The 20992-nt window shown below is 53.1% G+C and overlaps 8 protein-coding genes across 8 annotated transcripts; 5 read left to right on the top strand and 3 right to left on the bottom strand.

Annotated features, from left to right (window-relative positions):
- Positions 1 to 357: 357 nt before the first annotated feature.
- BO83DRAFT_360990 (ATP-binding cassette family ATPase ARB1) lies at positions 358 to 3069 on the top strand. The gene is made up of 2 exons (XM_025529436.1): positions 358 to 1367; positions 1428 to 3069. The coding sequence occupies exons 1-2, from the start codon at positions 792 to 794 to the stop codon at positions 2694 to 2696; spliced, it is 1845 nt and encodes a 614-aa protein (XP_025388238.1). The 5' UTR covers positions 358 to 791; the 3' UTR covers positions 2697 to 3069.
- Positions 3070 to 3387: 318 nt separating this feature from the next.
- On the bottom strand, positions 3388 to 4978 carry BO83DRAFT_378489 (TFIIH complex kinase subunit CCL1). Its single transcript, XM_025531267.1, has 2 exons — positions 4580 to 4978; positions 3388 to 4499 (listed from the first exon to the last, which is right to left on the bottom strand). Exons 1-2 carry the CDS (start codon positions 4910 to 4912, stop codon positions 3531 to 3533), a joined length of 1302 nt encoding a protein of 433 aa, XP_025388237.1. The 5' UTR covers positions 4913 to 4978; the 3' UTR covers positions 3388 to 3530.
- Positions 4979 to 5432: 454 nt separating this feature from the next.
- On the bottom strand, positions 5433 to 6291 carry BO83DRAFT_398849 (E2 ubiquitin-conjugating protein UBC1; the record flags this gene model as incomplete). Its single annotated transcript, XM_025533288.1, has 3 exons — positions 5433 to 5607; positions 5660 to 5964; positions 6031 to 6291. The coding sequence occupies 3 exons, from the start codon at positions 6289 to 6291 to the stop codon at positions 5433 to 5435; spliced, it is 741 nt and encodes a 246-aa protein (XP_025388236.1).
- An 826-nt stretch (positions 6292 to 7117) lies between these two features.
- On the top strand, positions 7118 to 8853 carry BO83DRAFT_378487 (proteasome regulatory particle base subunit RPT2). Its single transcript, XM_025531266.1, has 4 exons — positions 7118 to 7264; positions 7343 to 7408; positions 7474 to 8542; positions 8594 to 8853. Exons 1-4 carry the CDS (start codon positions 7262 to 7264, stop codon positions 8845 to 8847), a joined length of 1392 nt encoding a protein of 463 aa, XP_025388235.1. The 5' UTR covers positions 7118 to 7261; the 3' UTR covers positions 8848 to 8853.
- Positions 8854 to 9219: 366 nt separating this feature from the next.
- On the top strand, positions 9220 to 11209 carry BO83DRAFT_378485 (WD40 repeat domain-containing protein). The gene has a single exon (XM_025531265.1). It carries the CDS (start codon positions 9250 to 9252, stop codon positions 11026 to 11028), a length of 1779 nt encoding a protein of 592 aa, XP_025388234.1. The 5' UTR covers positions 9220 to 9249; the 3' UTR covers positions 11029 to 11209.
- A 902-nt stretch (positions 11210 to 12111) lies between these two features.
- Positions 12112 to 14686, top strand: BO83DRAFT_312600 (DUF803 domain membrane protein; the record flags this gene model as incomplete). Its single annotated transcript, XM_025527525.1, has 2 exons — positions 12112 to 13126; positions 13188 to 14686. 2 exons carry the CDS (start codon positions 12112 to 12114, stop codon positions 14684 to 14686), a joined length of 2514 nt encoding a protein of 837 aa, XP_025388233.1.
- An 880-nt stretch (positions 14687 to 15566) lies between these two features.
- BO83DRAFT_33465 (putative beta-glucosidase) lies at positions 15567 to 18698 on the top strand. Its single transcript, XM_025528386.1, has 11 exons — positions 15567 to 15878; positions 15984 to 16076; positions 16125 to 16232; positions 16291 to 16367; positions 16420 to 16527; positions 16582 to 16760; positions 16808 to 16876; positions 16926 to 17141; positions 17191 to 17488; positions 17549 to 17787; positions 17842 to 18698. Exons 1-11 carry the CDS (start codon positions 15701 to 15703, stop codon positions 18623 to 18625), a joined length of 2349 nt encoding a protein of 782 aa, XP_025388232.1. The 5' UTR covers positions 15567 to 15700; the 3' UTR covers positions 18626 to 18698.
- A 12-nt stretch (positions 18699 to 18710) lies between these two features.
- On the bottom strand, positions 18711 to 20890 carry BO83DRAFT_338022 (uncharacterized protein). The gene is made up of 3 exons (XM_025528495.1): positions 20797 to 20890; positions 20610 to 20735; positions 18711 to 20540 (listed from the first exon to the last, which is right to left on the bottom strand). Exons 1-3 carry the CDS (start codon positions 20818 to 20820, stop codon positions 18849 to 18851), a joined length of 1842 nt encoding a protein of 613 aa, XP_025388231.1. The 5' UTR covers positions 20821 to 20890; the 3' UTR covers positions 18711 to 18848.
- Positions 20891 to 20992: the final 102 nt, after the last annotated feature.

Below are 20992 nucleotides of genomic sequence, written 5' to 3'. Positions count from 1 at the left end.
TGTTTGCTTCTTTACGACTTACTGCTGGGCATAGTTTATATATATCGCAACGGTGTCATGTTGTAGACTACTATTTCCGTTGCGTTGGTTAATCCCGTATATTGGAATGATTCATAGTTGCTCATCTTCTATAACTGAACTATCTGGTGGAGTACTGCTTGCTGACCATTATCTTGGCCTGCCTTGGGCGCAAGGCTCTGAAGCACGTGACTGTGGATGCCCAATGCGGCAAGCGTGCGCCACGTCCCGTGCAGTGACGTCGTGCAGCCAATCAGCGCGAGGCTCAGCCGCCCACTGAAGGAATTTTCGAGGCAAAAAACAACCATCCATTCATCGATTCTTCGTTGTCGATTCTTCTGTTCCTTCAACTTCATCGGGATTCTCCCTTGTGTGTTGAGTCTGAGTAGTATATCTGCTCGTATATATCAATCCATCTTTGATTCTTTTGTGCCCCTTCGAGATCCTCATTATTTTGTGAGAGCGATCTCATTCGATCACTTGTCTTCTTCACTTTTTGCCTGGCCAGCCTATCGATAAGGGCTATCCAAGGAACCACCCCCCACTCACAAGAAGACTTTCGGTCGCCCCCTCCCACTCCCCGCTATTACTGGTCCACCTTTCGCTCAGGTTCTTTTTTTCCCTTTTCTCTCTCGCCTTCATCGGACAGCTTTTATCTAGGCTTCCTGACCGTCCCTTCCTCTTCCCTTTCCGCCTTACCTACCCACCACCACCTCCCCCCTCCTCCTCTCCTCTCTCCTCTCCTCCCATCAACCACTCGCTTATTCGACAAGATGGTGTCTGCCTCCAAAGCCGCTCGTTTGGCAAAGCGTGCCGCCGATGGCGCCGACAAGAAGAAGCCCACCAAGGGCAAGAAGGACGACCCCGTCGTCGACGGTGAGGGCGGCGATGACCAGCCTGCCACCACCGATGAAAAGATGAAGGAGGTCGAGAAGTTGACTGCTCAGATGGACAAGCACGGTCTCTCCGATCGTGTCACGACCGGTGTCCTTGCTTCTCTGCCCTCCTCCCGCGACGTCAAGGTCACTTCCGCCTCCCTGGTGTTCCACGGAAAGGTTCTTATCACCGACTCGACTCTCGAACTGAACTTCGGTCGTCGTTATGGTCTCCTCGGTGAGAACGGCTGCGGAAAGTCTACTATCCTCAAGTCCATCGCCACCCGCGAATACCCCATCCCCGAGCACATTGATATCTACCTTCTGAACGAGGGTGCTCCTCCCAGTGAGCTCGGTGCCCTTGAGTGGGTTGTCACCGAGGCCCAGAACCAGCTCGAACGAATGGAGAAGCAGGCTGAAGAAATTCTTGAGAAGGAGGGTCCTGACTCTCCTATCCTCGAGGATCTGTACGACGTGAGTTTTCCCCTCTCCACCTCTTCATCCCTCTTTGCTCAGTTCTAACCTCTTCTGCAGCGTATGGACAAGATGGATCCCTCGACCTTCCACACCCGTGCCTCCCTGATCTTGACCGGTCTGGGTTTCAACAAGCAAACCATCCACAAGAAGACCAAGGACATGTCTGGTGGTTGGCGTATGCGTGTGGCCCTTGCCAAGGCCCTCTTCGTCAAGCCCTCTCTGCTTCTGCTCGACGACCCCACTGCTCACTTGGATCTCGAGGCCTGTGTGTGGTTGGAAGAATACCTCAAGAAGTGGGAGCGTACCCTGATCCTCGTCTCCCACTCCATGGATTTCCTCAACGGTGTTTGCACCAACATGATCGACATGCGCATGAAGCAGCTCCTCTACTACGGTGGTAACTACGACTCCTACCACAAGACTCGTGCCGAACAGGAGACGAACCAGATGAAAGCCTACAACAAGCAGCAGGAAGAAATTGCTCACATCAAGAAGTTCATTGCTTCCGCCGGTACCTACGCCAACTTGGTCAGACAGGCCAAGTCCCGTCAGAAGATCCTGGACAAGATGGAGGCCGATGGTTTCATCCAGCCCGTCATCCCCGACAGAGTCTTCAGCTTCCGCTTCGCCGATGTCGAGAAGCTTCCTCCTCCCGTCCTGTCCTTCGATGACGTCTCTTTCTCCTACTCTGGCAAGTGGGAGGACACCCTGTACGAGCACCTCGACTTCGGTGTCGACATGGACTCCCGCACAGCCCTTGTCGGACCCAACGGTGTCGGAAAGTCCACTTTGCTGCGCATCATGACCGGCAAGCTGAGCCCCATCGGTGGTCGTGTCTCCCGTCACACTCACTTGAAGCTGGGCATGTACAGTCAGCACTCTGCTGAGCAGCTGGATCTGACCAAGTCTGCCCTCGAGTTTGTCCGTGACAAGTTCCCCGAGAAGTCTCAGGACTACCAGTACTGGCGTCAGCAGCTGGGCCGTTACGGTCTCAGCGGTGAGTCCCAGACTGCCCTCATGGGTACTCTGTCCGAGGGTCAGAAGTCTCGTATCGTCTTCGCCCTGTTGGCTATCGAGTCGCCTAACATGATCCTGCTGGACGAGCCTACCAACGGTCTGGATATCCCCACCATTGACAGTTTGGCCGATGCCATCAACGCTTTCAGCGGTGGTGTTGTCGTCGTGTCCCACGACTTCCGTCTCCTTGACAAGATCGCCAAGGACATCATGGTCTGCGAGAACAAGACCGTCACCCGCTGGAACGGTACTATCGGCGAGTACAAGAACCACCTCCGCAAGAAGATGATTTCCGAGGGTGCTGTCTAAAGTACAAACCACTGAAAAAGAAGGAAGAAGTGATTAATCTTCTTGTTTATGATTGGAATGTTCGAGACGACACACACATGCAAATATAAAAAAGGCTTGTAAGGGGAAGGAAAAAAGTTTCTCTTTACCGTTACAGGAGAGATGAACCATCCTGATGAATGACATTCGCGCGGAAGGTTATCCGTTTTTTCTACTATTTTTCCCTTTTTTTCAAATACCTGGAGATATCTTTGCTCATTACTACTACTACACATTTGGGTGCTTTGTTTTAGATGGTCTGTGTTTCATCTTTTCATACCTTCATCGTCTCTCCCCCACACCTAACTAGACTTGAGCGTTTGAGGGTTTCAATTTGATATTATTCCCTTGCTATACTACTTTCAGAGTTACGTAGACATATATAGCCATGTAGGATGTTTCCCTCGTATCACAACTACAAGTATCTATACCTGAACTACATAGATTTCCGAGCCCAATGGTGGTTGTATACTTTGGCAACTATACTAGTAGTAGTGGTAGTAGTAGTATTATTTATATAAGGCTGGATGATTAGTGCTACGAGAGGTCGACTTACTAATTAGTATCCCCCATGTTCAAATATAGGGTACTACGGATAGCAGCAAAGCAACACTTACACAATCCAAATCCCACCTTCTAATAATGAAGAAGATCAATAGTAACATGCATGCTTTTCCCATCTATTGCGCCTATCTGCACGCTCAAAACAACAAATTCACCAACGTCGTCGTCGCCCCAAAATTGCTAACCATAATAACAAATATAGTATAGGAATTATAATTTGAACCATAAGGTTCATTATTACTGCTATTGCTGCTATTGCTGCTGATCACCCTCCATCTGCCTCTCCTTCGTCCTTTGTGTGACTAGTTCCCCTCCGAAGAGATCTTTCGTCTCACTTCCCCGTTCTAGTTTCCTTTTCTTCGCTAGACGCTCCATTTCGCTTTCTGATGTTCCTGACTCGCCTGCTGCAGCTGCAGCAGCAGCTGCCGCTGCGGCAGCGGCAGGGATGCGCTTCTGGCCTGCGATATTGGCCTTCTCTGGGTTCTGGCAATGGTAGAGTTTCTTGCCGACGATGCGTTTCAGGGTCTTCATGCGGGCTTCGTCCGACGCGAAGGGTTTGTATGCTTGGAGGAGGGCGGAGCAGTTTGCGAGGGTGGTGAGGAGTTTCGTGCGTAGGGCGTACAGGGGATTTTGATCATGGTTTGTGGATGATGATGATATGATTGGACCGCCTAGTTTCGTGTCGAGGTAGAATTCAGCCAAGGGACGATCGGCGAGGAGGAATGCCGAGAGCCAGATCTGGGCTGGGGTGTAGAGGAAGTAGGCGTCTGTGATTTGGGCGGCGGCTTTGAGGATCTCGCGGGTGGAGTGGTGAGCGCGGGAGATGCGGTCGTTCATGGTGTTTGCGGTGGCGGAGGAAGGGGAGAGGGAGAGGAGAGCCCTGCGGAGGTCTTCTGGTGTTTGGGAGGGTTGGAGGTGTGGTGCTGGTTGGCCTTGGCCTTGGGATATGGCGCGGAGTTCCATGATGCCGCCTTCTAGGCCGCGAAAGGGGTGGCGCACGTCGAAAGTGAAGCGGAGGCTTTGCATGACGAGGAATTCTGGGGCGATGATGTCGTCGGCGGAGGTTTGGCCGGGGACGCCTTCGGCGAATTGTCGTAGGGAGAGGTAGTAGTTGTCGGTTTTGGTGGCGAGGAAGAGGGCGCACGGCATGATTTGTTTCGGGTGGTAGGTCATCGGGGAGTTGGTGAGGTAGAAGCGACGGAGGTATTGGATTGCGGTGGCCTTTGGGGTTGGGTTGGGTATGTTAGTATTATTGGGAGGAGGGGATATTTGAGGGACTGGGATATGGGGGGAGCTCGTACTCTCACGATGGTGGGAAGTGGTGGTTTGTAGTTCTCTCCTAGTTGTATGATTTGTTCGGAGTAGTAGTCCACCACTTGCTGCTCTTCTTCGGGTGTCAAGCACTCAATCTGCTTGTCTTCTGCTGCTTTATTTTCCGCATCGCTTCCCGGGGCTGGTGTCCCTGTTGTGGAGGAGGTGGCTGATCTTCGCGCGTCTTGTGCCCTTCGTAGAGCTGCTCGCACTCGGTCACTCGCAACGGAGTTGGTGGTTGCTCGTAATTGCTTCAGTGATGCTTCGGTGAAGGACCACAGTCGGAACTGGGAGGATGATCGGTATATTTCGTCTTCGATCATGTTGGTGGACAGCTATATAGCGAGTTCGCTGTCGCGATAGGTGTAGCTAAGGATTGGAAGTGCTTGTTGCGCGAGGATTCTGGGGACGGCGGAAAGTCAGAGCTGATCTGCAGCGGACTTTGCCGCATATCCACGTGCTTATCGATAGGCCCGCTGCCTTTACTTCCGTCCATTACTAGACCTCCACTGCAGTTTGCTGATTGCCTGGATCATATAAAAGAGATGGCATTTAATTTGAAAGCACTATAACTTCAGTCATACAGGTATTGATTGAGTTAATGCAAGGCTAATCGTATCCTGACTTGAGCTATGCTGCCGAAAAATGTAGAAAGCGAATGGATATATTAAACATGGATCATCACAGCCTGGGTTCTGACTTGGGAGAAGAGAAATGAAATTGTCTTGGTCATGTTTGTGCGAAGAGGACTCAAGATTCGAGAGAGCAAACCCGACTGAATCGCCTAGCACCGTCGCTATTGCAAAATCTAAACCATCCGAACCGTCTGTCACATCACACCAACTACGGCTCACCAAGGAGCCGCGCCGTAATGTCTCCCATGTACGCCTCCTCCAGCTCGTAATCTTCCCCGTCCATTCGATCAATGCCATAGTATTTAAATGCGGCTACAACGCGGTCAACGTCAAATCCCATGTTACAAAATCGGTCGATCAAGTCTTTGTTGTAGCCGTCGTATCTGCACAGAAAGGTTAGCCAGAGCATGTTTAATCCGACACACAGGTACATACTTGCTTAAATCCTCTTGTTCCTGCTCTTCTTTCGACTTGATCTCCTGCAGCCGAAGCGTTTCGTCTGTCACACCGCCACTGCCTTCACCTGCATGCCTTTTGGGAGCTCCTGCATACATCACAGCCCACTCCTGAGCAACCCGTGCAAATTCCTGCGGTCTCCGAAGGAGCATCGTGGCGACCTCGGCATCTTGAGGATCTTTGGGTTCGGGTGTGCTTAGCAAGGATTGCAGTGACAGAAGGGCAGACTTGATGGTGAGCACCGGCGACCACGCAGTAGAAAGAGTGTCTAGGCAGATGGCACCCTAGGCGATTGATTTTATTAGTAAACCTGAAGACAACAAAACCTTACATGACTAGAGGAGACTCACTGTTTGACTGCTGACGTTAGGATGCCAGACCTTGGTCACAAACTTCATATGGGGAGGTCGAAATGGATAATCGTTGGGGATTTTAATGTCGATGGTATAGGTGCCACCTTCGTAGGGTGTTCCTGGAGGCCCTGGGAACGTGCCTCGAAGGTGCGTGAGATCCTCACCACCGTTCAGTGGCTCAGCCGTGATTTGCGACTGTGTGTCGGCGTGAATGTCGGCGATCTCTTTGGCGATACGCCTCGCACGATTGCCAGACATCGTAAGGAACAATCTCGGGAAAACGGGTAGCTTGTGTTATTTTTATTTCTTTTCTGAAGATGCGAAGAAAGTAGGCTTGGATTGTCTGGACAGTCGAAGGATAAGAATAGAAAAGATCTAAGAACTATGAGGCAATAGTCAAAGCTTCGTCAGCCTCACAGTAGCTAACTACCGAGAGGGGGATGAAGTGCAGCAGGTCTGTAGCAGGGAAGCTGAGGAAAAGAAGGAAATATTGGAGCAGGTGCAATCAATACAAGCGCTGGAGACCAACGACTGATCTGTAACAGCGGGTCACCTAATCTGGTGGGAGTGGACTAGAGAGGATTGTTGTAGTATGGGCGAAAGTGAGGGGATCAATGCTCTCGGCGGGGCGCAAGTAAGCGCTCTATCACGGAAGAGCGCTAAACAATCAAACAAGATTAGATCACAGGAACTTGGTCGAGCCTTGACACGGGGATGGGTTCGGATAGAATATATATGAATGACAGCGGAAATATATATTCCGGACTGACAAAAAGGAACAAGTTGTCGAAGCAATATAGGGGAAATGACCCGTCGGGCTACCTGGACGGTTCGGCGTAGAGCTGAGCTGCCAGTACATTTTGTACAGATCGGGCCCAGCTCGGTTGGCGCCAGGCTACTTTTGGCTTCTGGGCGGAGGATCCCAAGAGGGGCTTGCGGGAGATGCCTCAGGGATCGGCCCATCGTCACCTCAGGCATTAAGGCATGTAATCTGTGCCGGTTGATGTCACGTGCTTCCAAATGTGCTGGACGGGCGCCAAGGCCCGAGCGGATGGCGACCAACAGCTTCCCAGCTGCGCAACGCATCAGCTTCACGTCCCCATCCTCCTTCCACCCATCCCCCATCTCTTCACCCCATCCACGCACATCGCGAATTCCTTCATTACATTCCTCAGACCCCTGCATAGGTTGTCTATAAGAAGCCTACTGCTTCTCACAGTTTCGGACTATGGTTGGTGCCCGGCGTTGGCCCTTGTTGACAGCTCTTGTCGGCTCCTGATGTCACTTATCTGACCAATCTTCACCACAGGGTAACCAGCAGTCCAACATCGGCGGAGGCCCCGGTGGCGATGGAAGAGATGAGAAGGACAAGAAGGTATGCTATACTCCCCATGATCTTCCCATCAGGTGGCAGCCGGCTTAAGTAACGCTTCTCTGCAGAAGGACAAGCCCAGATACGAGCCACCACCGCCGCCTACGACTCGTCTCGGACGTAAGAAGCGCAAGGCTGCCGGCCCCAGTACTGCCTCAAAGCTTCCAGACATCTTCCCAACGTCACGATGTAAATTACGATACCTCCGAATGCAACGAGTCCACGACCATTTGTTGCTAGAGGAAGAGTACGTGGAGAATATGGAGCGCCTGCGCAAGACCAAGGCCCAGGCTGCGCTGGATTCGGCGAACCGTAATGATCTCGACATCATGGATCGGAATGCCGATGAGAGAAGCCGGGTTGATGATATGAGAGGCAGCCCCATGGGTGTCGGAAACCTGGAAGAGCTGATTGACGATGACCACGCCATTGTCTCGAGCGCGACTGGACCGGAATACTATGTTTCGATCATGTCATTCGTCGACAAAGACCTTCTCGAGCCTGGTGCTAGCATTCTTCTACACCACAAGTCGGTCTCGGTTGTCGGTGTGCTCACCGAAGAATCCGACCCCCTCGTATCAGTGATGAAGCTCGACAAAGCTCCTACAGAATCATATGCCGATATTGGTGGTCTGGAAACCCAGATCCAGGAAGTCCGGGAGTCCGTGGAGCTTCCTTTGCTCCACCCGGAGCTGTACGAGGAGATGGGTATCAAGCCACCCAAGGGTGTCATTCTTTACGGTGCCCCTGGTACCGGAAAGACGCTTCTGGCCAAGGCGGTCGCGAATCAAACCAGTGCTACTTTCCTCCGTATTGTTGGTAGTGAGCTGATTCAGAAGTACCTTGGAGATGGCCCTCGTCTGGTCCGTCAAATCTTCCAGGTTGCAGCTGAGCACGCACCCTCCATTGTTTTCATTGATGAAATCGATGCGATTGGTACGAAGCGTTATGATTCTACGTCGGGTGGTGAACGAGAAATCCAGCGTACTATGCTTGAGCTTCTTAACCAGCTTGATGGATTCGATGATCGCGGTGACGTCAAGGTCATCATGGCCACCAACAAGATTGAGACCTTGGATCCTGCTTTGATCCGTCCGGGACGTATCGACAGAAAGATTCTCTTTGAGAACCCAGACCGTAAGTCTTTCAGCACTATGCCTTTTGTGCCACATTGCTAACTATGCACAGAAAACACCAAGAAGAAAATCTTTACCCTGCACACTTCCAAGATGTCGCTCGGAGACGATGTCGACTTGGACGAGTTCATCAACCAGAAGGATGATCTCTCTGGTGCTGATATCCGTGCTATCTGCACTGAAGCTGGTTTGATGGCGCTGAGAGAGCGCCGGATGCGGGTGCAGATGGACGACTTCCGCGCAGCCAGAGAGCGGATCATGAAGACTAAGCAGGACGGAGGTCCAGTGGAGGGACTGTACTTGTAGGCGTGCAGACATCGATGTTGTACTTAGATTTTCCCTAGTTGAACCGATGTAGCGCGGTGCTATTAGGTCAAGAATCTATCCTAGTGTATCTTTACAGTAGTAGCACAGGGTCACTTTGGTGGCCTGTAAGTAGTGTTGTCACGGGCGCTGCCCTTGAACTTGCACAAGCGTATTATCTGTCCGTGGCGCATTGTAGATGCTGCTGACCTGGAGCACTCTCACCCATTCTCCGGTGACGTCGCGAGACACTGCTTATCGAGAAATATGAGGTCTTATCAGCACGTGACAACATCACGCAAACACTGCAAATACGCCAAATCTTACAAACAACAAGGACATCGTCTGTCGCATCTGAAGTCATCTCCGCCAAACTTCATCCAGGACAAGAGACCAGCTGCCATAATGGACGCATTTGACGAGGAGGCATTCAAGAAGTTCTTTCCGACTAGCTTTGGCAAGCAAGAGAAGAAAACCGATGTCAGCTCGCAGATTGATCGCACCAAGCGCACAGAAGTCTCTGTGAATCCTGATGGCGACGACAAAAAAGCGGGTATAACAGGGGAGGCGACGACTGAGGCGACGTTCGCGGTGGAGGAAGAGAACCAGAAAAACGATTCAGATAGTGATGATGGAAGCGACGACTCCGATGACGATTCCGACGATGAGGATGAGTTTCCGGTGTCTCACGAACTCGTTCTCAAGACACACGACCGCGCAGTGACTACGTTGACCGTGGATCCCGCAGGTTCGCGACTGATCACCGGCTCGACCGATTGTACTATAAAGCTACACGACTTTGCGTCCATGACCCCGTCGACCATACGCGCATTCAAATCCGTCGATCCTTCGGCCAAAAAGCAGTCTGCTGCGCAGGAAACGCATGCCGTGCATTATGCAGCTTTCAATCCCTTGTCCCCCAGCTACGTCATGGTTGTTTCGGCCACACCCCAGCCAAGGATTTTGAGCCGCGATGGTGATACGATCACCGAGTTTGTGAAGGGTGATATGTATTTGAGGGATCTGCATAACACCAAGGGCCATATCTCTGAGGTGACTGGCGGCGTGTGGTGTCCAACCGACGAGAATCTCTGTGCCACGGCAGGAACAGATAGTACTGTGCGCATCTGGGATGCCAATGTCGGTCGGTCACAGAAGGAGGTTATTGTGCATAAATCAAAAATGGCGGGATCCGCTGGCCGGAGCAAAATGACCGCTGTCGCATGGGGCTCACCCAAGCAGGGTGGACCTAATGTTCTCGTTGCTGCTGCGCTCGATGGCAGTTTGCTCATGTGGAGCGGGAACGGGCCGTACACTCGGCCAAGCGCAGAGATTAGAGATGCCCATGCTAAGGATACTTGGACGAGTGGCATCGACGTTAGCTCGGATGGACGACTTGTTATTACCAAGGGCGGAGATGACACTATCAAGCTATGGGATACTAGAAAGTTCAAGCAACCTATCACCACGGTCGCCCATCCTTCCAGCACGCGGTATCCGTCGTCGAATATCATATTCTCGCCTACTTCCGCTAATGTTCTCACGGGCTCGGAGACTGGACACTTGCATATCTTGAATCCAGCTACGTTGAAACCGGAACTGGTCACGCCCGTTACGCCAGGATCGCCCGTTATTAGCGTTTTGTGGCATGAGAAGATGAACCAAATCATTACCGGCTCGGCCAACGCCGAAACTCATGTTCTTTACAACCCTAACATGTCTACCAAGGGTGCTGCCTTGATCATGTCCAAGGCACCGAAGCGTCGACACATTGATGATGACCCAAGCCTTACGATGGACCTCACCCAGGGGATTTCTGGCGACTCTGTGGTTGTCGGATCCAACGGGGTGCCTCATTACAGTTCATCCACCTGGTCCGCCCGGCATCCGACCATCGGACTCACGGCGTCAGGCCGTCCAAGGGATCCACGGAGACCTCATCTACCAGCACAAACGCCCTTTGCCAAATCGCAGCCGGATGAGAAGCATATCCGCGAGAACATTCCGCTTAGTTCGATGCGGGATGAAGATCCCCGGGAAGCTCTGCTTAAGTATGCGGACAAGGCCGAGAAGGACCCGATATTCACCAAGGCGTGGAAGGAGACGCAGCCCACGCCAATCTACCGGGATATTAGTGATGATGAAAACGAGCAGGGGCCGGATAAGAAGCGGGCAAAGCGGTGAGGTGTTGCGACCGATCGGAAATAATAAACATTGGTTCCATTCCTTCTACGCCATGAATTTCAGGACATGTACACAGTATACTTTTGGAGCAAGGGCGGCGTTGAGCGTGATGAACTTTCGTGGCAGATAAAGTGTGTTAATAATCATCCGCCCACTAAACGGAATTAAACAAACAACAGAGAGATACCCTATGGCAGTGAATCTTGTGAAACTGTTAAGACATAATAGTGCATAACAAGTAAGTGTACTCCGCTGTGTAGAAAGTGTACTTGCGGCATGGACAGCCTGCTTGATGACGTTGAAGGGGCTGGTGGGTGGGCCAGGATGTGCAAGTCGTCCATTCTCCGGATCGTCCACTCGACGTTGATCTGGAGGAGGCGAGCAAGCCAATGATTCCACGTCTGCCGCGGGCTCCTCGATAATCTACTACTGCAGCCTGTCCGGCTTTGATTGCCCAGCAAACCTCACGCGATGCTGCGCTTATACGTGGTATTTCCCACTCTCCCAACTTGAGCAGGCTCGCACGTGCGAACTGGTCGTATCCAAGGATTTTAGGCCCGAGTTTAGGGACTGCGACTAGTCTCTCGCCGGTTCTCTCGGCATCTCTCTCTCTCCCAGAATCCCCCCATCCCTCCTCCCCCCCAATCTTATTCTCTACATCCGTGCACTAAACCACTGTCGGACCTCGCTCGCGGATGACGAGCGTCTGTATTCATTTTACTGTTTGTGGTGCCTTTCGGAGTCTCTTCCCTATCGCTGGTGAACGAAGACTCCCTGAGCTTGGATTTTATCACTTAGGGGATACAGAATGTCGTGGCTCACAGCAGCATGAACCCCTGCCCCCCAAGAAGCTGATGCCAACAATCTGAAGGAATATATGCTGTGACGACTACCGGAAGACTCTCCTTCGTTACAGTCAGTCGGCCGCCAGTTTTCTTGCCGGTTTGTCGACATCGGAGGCTTTCCGCATCCTACAACCTTATAGCGGCGGATCAGTCGGGACCTCCTTTTCACTCCCGCGCTCGCCTTTTGATCAGGCCTACTTGCGCCCGGCCATACCCTTGAGTCAACCTCCTATTGCGGATGGCTTACTTGCAAGAGGTGTCCCTGGCAGCAGGCCTGCTCACCGCGCTCGCCTCCTCCGCTGTTCCTACGCCGACACCCACACCGTTTCACTACTTCCCCTCCTCGTCCCAGCCTTCTCCGACGTTCACGTCCAGTCCCGGGTCTGACAATGGCGATGGCGGAAATGGTGGAGGAATGCACGAATGGTCATCCTTGATTGGAATTGTGACTGCGCTGGCGGGCAATGTGTTGATTTCCCTGGCGCTCAACATCCAGCGCTATGCTCACATCCGTATCGATAAGGAGTGGGAGCAGGACAAGTTGAGACACGAGTTGGATTGGAAGCGTGCGAACCATGGACACGGCAACTCTGGCGCATATGGATCTGTCGATGACGACGACTTTGACGGAGACGCAAGTCGAGGAAGACATCGTGCGTCTCGACCGGGTCGTTACCGGGATGAATCTCCTACTTCTGAACCCGATCATTATGAGGAACCCCGCAGCCATTCCGGGCGAACTCGCCATTACAGGGACGATGAGACAGACTCACAGGATCATATGCAGGACTCCATGGTATCCGACCGGACTGCGCGGTCGGGGAGTGAGCGTTTGCGCCGCAAGTCATATCTTCGGTCGCCGTACTGGTGGGTGGGAATTGTGCTCATGTCTCTTGGCGAGGTCGGGAATTTTATGGCCTATGGATTTGCTCCGGCGTCTATTGTGTCACCGCTCGGCGTTGTTGCTCTCATCTCCAATTGCGTCATTGCGCCATTTATGCTGAAGGAGAAATTCAGACAGCGTGACTTGTGGGGAGTTCTTATCGCGATCGCAGGAGCGGTGGTGGTTGTCCTCAGCGCAAAATCGTCGGAAGAGAAGATCGGCCCCCATGATATCTGGGAGATGATTACGCGCTGGGAGTTCGAGTTGTACCTGGGCGTTTCCGCTGCGCTTATTGTCGGGCTCATGTGGGCAAGCGGCAAGTATGGATCGCGATCGATCCTGATCGATGTTGGCTTGGTGGCGTTATTTGGTACGTACCCATGGTCCCTTTTAGTGAAATTATGGTGGATCGTTGCTTACTGTTTGACAAGGTGGATATACTGCTTTGTCGACTAAAGGTGTCTCATCGCTGCTATCTTTTACACTTTGGCACGTCATTACGTTCCCAGTCACCTATCTTCTAGTCTTCGTGCTTGTTTTCAGTGCCCTTATGCAGATTCGGTACATCAACCGAGCTTTGCAACGGTTTGACTCGACTCAAGTCATTCCAACACAGTTTGTGCTTTTCACTCTCTCCGTGATTATCGGGAGCGCTGTACTGTACCGGGACTTCGAGTCCTACACAGCTGAGCGTGCATGCAAATTCGTGGGTGGTTGTGTCTTGACATTCATGGGGGTCTACTGTATCACCAGCGGCCGTGTACGCGCAGACAACGAGTCTACCTTCTCCATTGACGACGAAGAGGAGGCCATCGGCTTGTTGGGCGCAGACCGTTATCATGATAGGGTCGATCTATCTCCCCCTGCTCCACAAGCCCGGGCCCATAAGGCAGGACGAAAAGCTCGTACCCCGGCAGGTGATCATCTTCAGTCTCCTTCGGGGTCCCTCCTAAGTCAGGGCATCGAAGACGTGGATGACGATCAGCGGACACCTAGGGGCGTCTTGTCGGCTGCACCATCCTCCCCACGCGGCTCGCTGACCGCTGATTTGCTTGAAGAACCTTCTTCGGAGCCTTCCTCGCCTATGCATGCTCGTTCGCTTTTGACGAACCCATGGGCCGACTCTCTAGAATCGGCCATCCAAACCCCCAATACTGAACCACCGATCCATCGCCCTTCTACACCCCCGGCGCAGTCGGAGCTTACAGCACACGATTCACCCTTTCTTCTTCGTTTCCCCCCTGCTCCTGGCGCTGAGGATGAGTCGGCAGGCCCAACTTCGGGACATGGACGGACTCAATCGAACGTTCGGAAAGCGATTGTCCCGCAGACGCCGCCCGCTCGGCATTTACGCAACTCCATTTCAAAATTCTCACCCGGACCTCTTCTGCCGACCATCTCGGCTGGCTTTAGTGCGGTAGTAGCGGAGACACTACGCCGCGGCGAGATTAGTCCCAATAAAGGACGAAGACTACACCACCGGATGGACCGGAGAAAACAGTTGAGCACGACAGTCTTGGAAGGATTTACTCGGCAGCGTAACGGAGACGCAAGAGGCGGCGAGTACGAGGTGGATGGCGATGTTGAGAACGCTCACAGCCTTGGGTTCCCGCTGTCCAGCAGTAGACTTCCAGGGACTGGTGCCCTTGCGACGGCTCCAGTAAGCACTGGGGATCTCACACCTGCTGTTGATTCGGAGGACGGCCCCATCAACCAGCATGAAGACAACACTACCTCACTCTCGCGGCTTCGCAGCCTGAGTGACTCGTGGAGTGGTGGTCTCGCCTGGCTGGGTGGTGTTCTCCACAAACCGGGGGCGAACAGAGGATCGGAGGCTACCACGAGCATCCGAGAGAATGAAGGTGAAGACAGTGCCGAGTCGCAGGGGGACCACGACGGGCAGGGTACCGGCGCAGGTACGCGGGCGTAATTTGAGCTTTTGACGGTGACTGGCTCCCACCGAATGTTAGTACATACGTTTGTTTTCCTATAGATAATTCACGGGTGGAGGCTGTCTCATACCACTGCGAGCATTAGCATTCTTCGACTATATAGCTGTTTAATAGAATTTTGAGAAGCGAGCGTGTTGTACTTCCGGTAGCTTGAGGCCAGTGACAATCTTTTATTTGCGTTAGACTTGCTAGTGTCCAAAAGGTGGAACCCATATTCAAGACTTTCTTCAGTTGGCCCACCCCGCGGGCATTCCATCAATATCGGGACGGGCCTTAGTTCCATCTTTGCACTTTGCGCTTTGCAGGCCTGCTGGTCCGAGGAAAGACGACGATAGGTGGAGAAAGAGCAGCAAGCAGCCGGCAAGTCCGCACCGGATCACCTGCACCCTGGCCCAACTAGGGCTAACTAGCAGCTGTTAGTCTGCTGCATGGATCATCTCCGAGTCATTTCCCAAGATTGCTTACCCCTCCCCTTCTTGCCATCGTCCTGAATTTACCCGTGCTCCCACTGGAGTACACCTCCCATCCTGGGAAATTACTCCATCGACTGCCAATCTAAAGTATCGTGGGACTCGACCGATATCCAGTCAGCTGGCTCGCCTTCAGCTTCGGACTCATGCATCATGCTCCCTCATTCGTTGCTGCTTCTCCACGCTCCCCAACACTACCAGCCCCCATGGGTACTGGCCTCATCTCCGAAGGGATTGCATGAGCACAGCCTAAATTAAACGGCTTCCTTGTCCGTCACTGCCGATGGCATTTCTTAGTCTGTTTGCTCAGAACTTTTTTCTTTTCTTGTTCTCTGGGGCTCCGCTTGGTCTGCACGCTAGACATCATATGCTGCCTGCATGATGTTAAATACCGAGGGGGATCTCCCACTTGAGCTTCCTCTTCTGTCTTCCCCCCAATATCTGCCTGCTTGTCTACCTGCATAAGCTCGCTCGTACCGAAGGAGCTGGAAGAGCAGATCATTGGCTCTTTACATAGCCATCATGGTGGCCGGTCTTTTCGCAAAGGCGCTTTTGCTCCTTCAGCTTGGATCTGGGGCTCTCGCTGTGCAGAATGCCTCCAGACCTCTGTACAAGAATCCCCATGCGCCTGTGGAGGCGCGAGTCTCTGATCTTCTCAGTCGCATGACTGTTGAAGACAAGATGGCTCAATTGATGCAGGGTGCGTGTTTCTTTTCTACGTGAAGACCCACAACTGTGAAATCAATTGATTGTTTTGTTCAGATGCAATTGCGTTCATTGCAGTAGCTAATGCTTGGTGGTATAGGTGACATCAGCAACTGGATGAACAGCACAACTGGGGCTTTTAACTACACCGGCTTGGTGGAGAATATGGAGATGAAGGCTGGTGCATTCTACAGTATGCATTACCTCTGAATATTTGTAGATAGGCAATTAACGTTGGTAGTTGGATATGCTGTTCCCTGGGACTGGCTTGCCACCAACATCAAGAGAGCCCAAGATTATCTGCTGCAGAATACGACGCTTGGGATTCCTGCTCTTGTTCAGACTGAGGGTATGTCTACCTCCTTATCAAGCTGATGTCGATGCTGATCCATGGTTGCTGTCTACAGGTATTCATGGCTTCTTGCTCGAGAATGCGACTATCTACAACTCCCCCATAGGATACGCCTGTTCTTTCAACAGAAAGGTATGCTTGCTGCTATATGTCACCTACGACTGACACTGATCCCTGTAAATAGTTGGTTGAGAAAATGGGACGACTCATTGCGCAAGAGGCTCGTGCTATTGGTACCACCCAACTGTTTGCGCCGCTGGCCGATCTGGCTCGTGAACTCCGATACGGTCGGGTAAGCACTGCAATACTCCAGCGAAGATGACTGGCTGACGATAGTCGATCACAGGTTGAGGAGACGTTCTCAGAGGACTCTTACCTTGCCGGTGAAATGGCCTACCACTATATCGTAGGACTGCAGAGCTTGAACGTTTCCGCCACTGTCAAGCACTTCGTGGGATATAGTTTGCCTGAACAGGGTCTGAACACTGCACCTGTCCAAGGAGGAGAGAGATACCTGCGCTCAACGTATGTGCATTTCTCCACGTGACGATCTAGAATCTAACACAGTCTAGCTGGCTGCCGTCCTTCAAGAGAGCCATCGTGGATGCTGGTGCATGGAGTATCATGAGCGCCTACCACGCGTAAGTCACTACAACCAACGACAGTCGGCTATTAACTCACAGGTTCTAGATACGACGGTATCCCCGCAGTGGCTGACTCGTTCACTCTCACCAAGATCCTCCGAGAAGAATGGAACTACGACTACTATGTAATCAGCGATTCTGGTGCCACAGACAGACTGTGCACAACCTTTAAGCTCTGCAGAAGCTCTCCCATCGATATGGAGGCTGTGACAACCCAGGCCCTGCCCGCCGGCAACGACGTCGAGATGGGCGGAGGTTCATTGTGAGTACCCCAATCATCTGGCGTAAGCAACCCAGCTAACACATCATAGCAACTACCAGAAGATCCCCGAGCTCGTCGAGTCCGGCCAACTGGACATCGAGGTCGTCAACACCGCCGTCTCCAGACTTCTCAGAGCCAAGTTCGAAATGGGCCTTTTCGAGAACCCCTACCCTGCAGCACCTCAATCCGAATGGAACAAGCTGATCCACAGCCCGGAGGCAGTCGAGCTCGCAAGAACCATCGACAAGGAGTCCATCGTCCTACTTGAGAACCACAACGAGACCCTCCCCCTGAAGAAGAGCGGTAGCATCGCCGTCATCGGACCCATGGCACACGGATTCATGAACGTGAGACTATCCCTCTCCCCCTGTAACTACCACAGAACACAACCAAGCTAACCCACCCAGTACGGCGACTACGTGATCTACGGCAGCCAATGGCACGGCGTCACCCCTCTCGACGGCATCAAAGCCGCCGTCGGCGACGCCGCCACGGTCAACTACGCGCAAGGCTGCGAGCGGTGGAGCAACGACGAGTCAGGCTTTGACGAAGCCATCGCAGCAGCCAAGAAGTCCGACGTGGCCATCGTCGTCGTCGGCACCTGGTCTCGCGACCAGACCGAACTATGGGAGAACTACAACGCCACGTACGTCCCCCCAACCACCCCCCATCATCCATCCATCACTAACCCCCAAATCAGCACCGGCGAACACGTCGACCTCGACTCCCTCGCCCTCGTCGGCGCCCAAGGCCCCCTGATCCAAGCAATCCGGGACACCGGCATCCCAACCATCGTCGTCCTCTCCAGCGGCAAGCCCATCACCGACGTAACCTGGATCGCGAACAGCACCTCCGCCCTGCTCCAACAATTCTACCCGTCCGAACAAGGCGGCAACGCTCTCGCAGACGTCCTCTTCGGCGACTACAACCCATCCGGAAAACTCTCCGTCAGTTTCCCCCACTACGTCGGCGACCTGCCCATCTACTACGACTACCTGAACTCGGCACGAAACATCGGCGACGCCGGACACGCCTACCCCAATGGAACCCTGGACTTCGGATACCAGTATGTCCTGGGTGATCCGCACGCTGTGTACCCGTTCGGGTATGGCAAGAGTTATTCGACTTTTGAGTATAGTGATATTAAGTTGAGTAAGACGAATGTGTCCGTGAGTGATGAGACGGTGGTTGTTAGTGTTGAGTTGAGGAATCTGGATGAGAAGAGGGAGGCGACGGAGGTCGTGCAGGTTTATGTGGTTGATGAGATTGCGTCGGTTGTCGTGCCGAATCGGTTACTTAAGGGGTTTGAGAAGGTGGTTGTTCCGGCCGGGGGCAGTGTGGAGGTGGAGGTTGAGATTAAGGTACGGGATTTGGGGCTGTGGAATAGCAAGATGGAGTATGTGGTGGAGAAGGGGGAGTTTGGGGTTCTGGTTGGGAGTAGTTCCGTGGATATTAGGGGGAGGGCGGCGTTTTGGGTTGTTTGATTCTTGCTACTTACGTGATAGTATGAAGTAGTGGTAGTAGTGGAGAAGTAGTTGGGATGTATTTGGGAACTTAGTATATTGGGGTGGGTATATATAATTCAATTCATCATTTCACTTCGTGTGCTTGCTTTTGGCTAATAATGACAGGACATAGTATATTAGCAGTTCATATAGAGATAGTCAACCCAAGAATAAGAATAGTCGTAAAGATAGGGCAAGATAATTAATCAGACCCCTCCCGCTCACCATTCGAAGTGTCTGCATTTTCTGTCGTCGTCGTCGTTGTTGTTGTTGTTGTCTCCCTTCCCACTTTCGATGACCCGTCCTCTGTATCCGCTACTACTCCCTGCTGCGTGCTCGATCGTCTGCTACCGCTACCTGGTCGAGCAGTAGCACTACTGCCACCAGCAGAGGTAGTGGCAGCAGAAGTACCAGCCGCACCGGCCCGTCTCGATTTCGCTCCCTCCTTTAACTTCTCCCACCGCTCTCTGTACCTCCCCAACACATCGCGGAGTTTGTCGTTTTCGCGGCCGACTTTACCCAGTTCTTTCTCGCCACGACGGACCATTTCCTCTAGTTCCTTGATACGCTGGTCGTAGTCTGTTGCTGGGACTGGCGGAGATGAGATGCCGGCGCTGCCGCCACCGGTAGTTGTGACTGGGGAAGGAACTTGCGATTGGTTATGAGGGTCTGAGGATGGGACATTCTGAGTATGATGCATTGCTCGCAGGGATTGTTGCAGCGCCATGGAACTTGATTGGGCGTTGACTTCCCACATGTGTAGTCGCTTGGAGAGAGTATCTGAGAGATGGCGGAGGGCTTGGTTCTCCATTTGTAGCTCTTCCATGGTTTTAGGGTTTTGAGTAAGTCGGGAGAATTTCTCGCTCTGACTGGTAGGGGTGCGGGATGTAGCTTTGCTGCCCATGGGTGCTGCTGCTGCGCCGGAGAGGCTTTGGCGGAGTTCCGGGGATGGAGGGGTCTCGCGGGCGTCGACGAAGTCTTCGTCGGCGGCGTCTTCGAAGCTGCTTCTTCGGGCCTCTTTTTCAGCCCGCGTCAGAATCCCTGCGTAGGAGACGGTGCCGCCGGTGGTGGGGACCACGTAGAAGGATTCGGCGGCGCTGCCGGTTCCGCCACTTGCTCCACCGGTGTTGTCTTTGATGGCTTGGAGGGCGGCGCGGGAGAAGAGCTTGTTGATGTCTGGTTCGGCAGAGCGATCGGGGACGGCGTTGTAGCGGTCGGTTTTGGTGTCTGGAGCGGATTTGCGGCTTGTCGAGGGTTGCGAGGATGGGTCGGTGCCTAGGGGGAGGCCGGCGAAGGCTAGGGGTGCGGAGATCTTGGAGATGAGTCCTTCGAAGGTGGAGTAGAACTTTTGGAAGGGTTCCTCGGTGAGGGAGGCTCGTGGGCGGGATGGCTCTGAGGGCTCCGCTGGCGCGTACTGCTGTGAGGTGATGTCTGTTGGGCTGGGCGTTGGCGGGATCCAGGGTTGTCGAGCGGAAGTTGATGTGCGGTGGCGCTCGCGCTCGCGCTCACGCTCCCTCATCCCTTGCATCTGTGCGGTGCCTCGTAGTCGGGACTCGCTTGTTCGAATCTTGCTTGGGCCGTCGGTCATTTTGGCTCCGGCTTGCTGGGGAGCGATTGTTGGCGATGCCGGAGAGGCGCGGTGCGCGGGGATTCCTCGTGCGGATGCTAGATTGCTGGCGATGGAGGATGACTCTCTCGACGGTAGACGAGGGTGTCCGGATAGCCGTGGGATATGCTGGGGATCAGTGGAGGTGGATGCTCTCGTCCCCGATTCTGTGGAGAGCTGGGCAGCTGCGCCGGGGCCTGCATTGCTTTGGGGATTCTCATGTTGAAAACGGAGGATCTGTGCCAGTTTTTTGTGATGTTGTTCGAGCAGGTGGAGGGTCCGCAGAGCCTGTGCAGTCGAGGAAATGAGCCAGCGTTCTCGTGTAAGTGTAGATGCAGCGATGCGTCATATACGTACCTCTTTATCCGAACTATTCTGAGCTGCAGTGGCAAATTCTCCCGCAGCAAGATCATGTTCCTCGCTGGCTGCTACGGGGTTCGACTTGCGAGTCTCGAGAACTGCATTGCGAGCGTGGGTATGAGCCTTGTCCGAAGGGGTCTGTCAGGCCGGATACAACGCTTGAGGCCGCGCAAGAAGAACTTACCAAGGTCAGGGGAGCAGTCTCCATGGCTGTGGAGGTCTCAGAAGAGAATTAAAATTTCCGGAGTGGACTACCACAAGCCACCCCCCAAAGCGACTGAATGTGAGTTGAATATGATCGGAGAAGAACGATTTAAGACATTCAGATAAGGGCCGACGAAGGACTATCGCTGGTGACGACATCCCCTCACCGCTTCGGG

Source organism: Aspergillus eucalypticola (assembly GCF_003184535.1).
Source record: "Aspergillus eucalypticola CBS 122712 chromosome Unknown BO83scaffold_12, whole genome shotgun sequence".
Taxonomy (NCBI): Eukaryota; Fungi; Ascomycota; class Eurotiomycetes; order Eurotiales; family Aspergillaceae; genus Aspergillus; species Aspergillus eucalypticola.
This window is presented reverse-complemented; position numbering and strand designations above follow the sequence as displayed.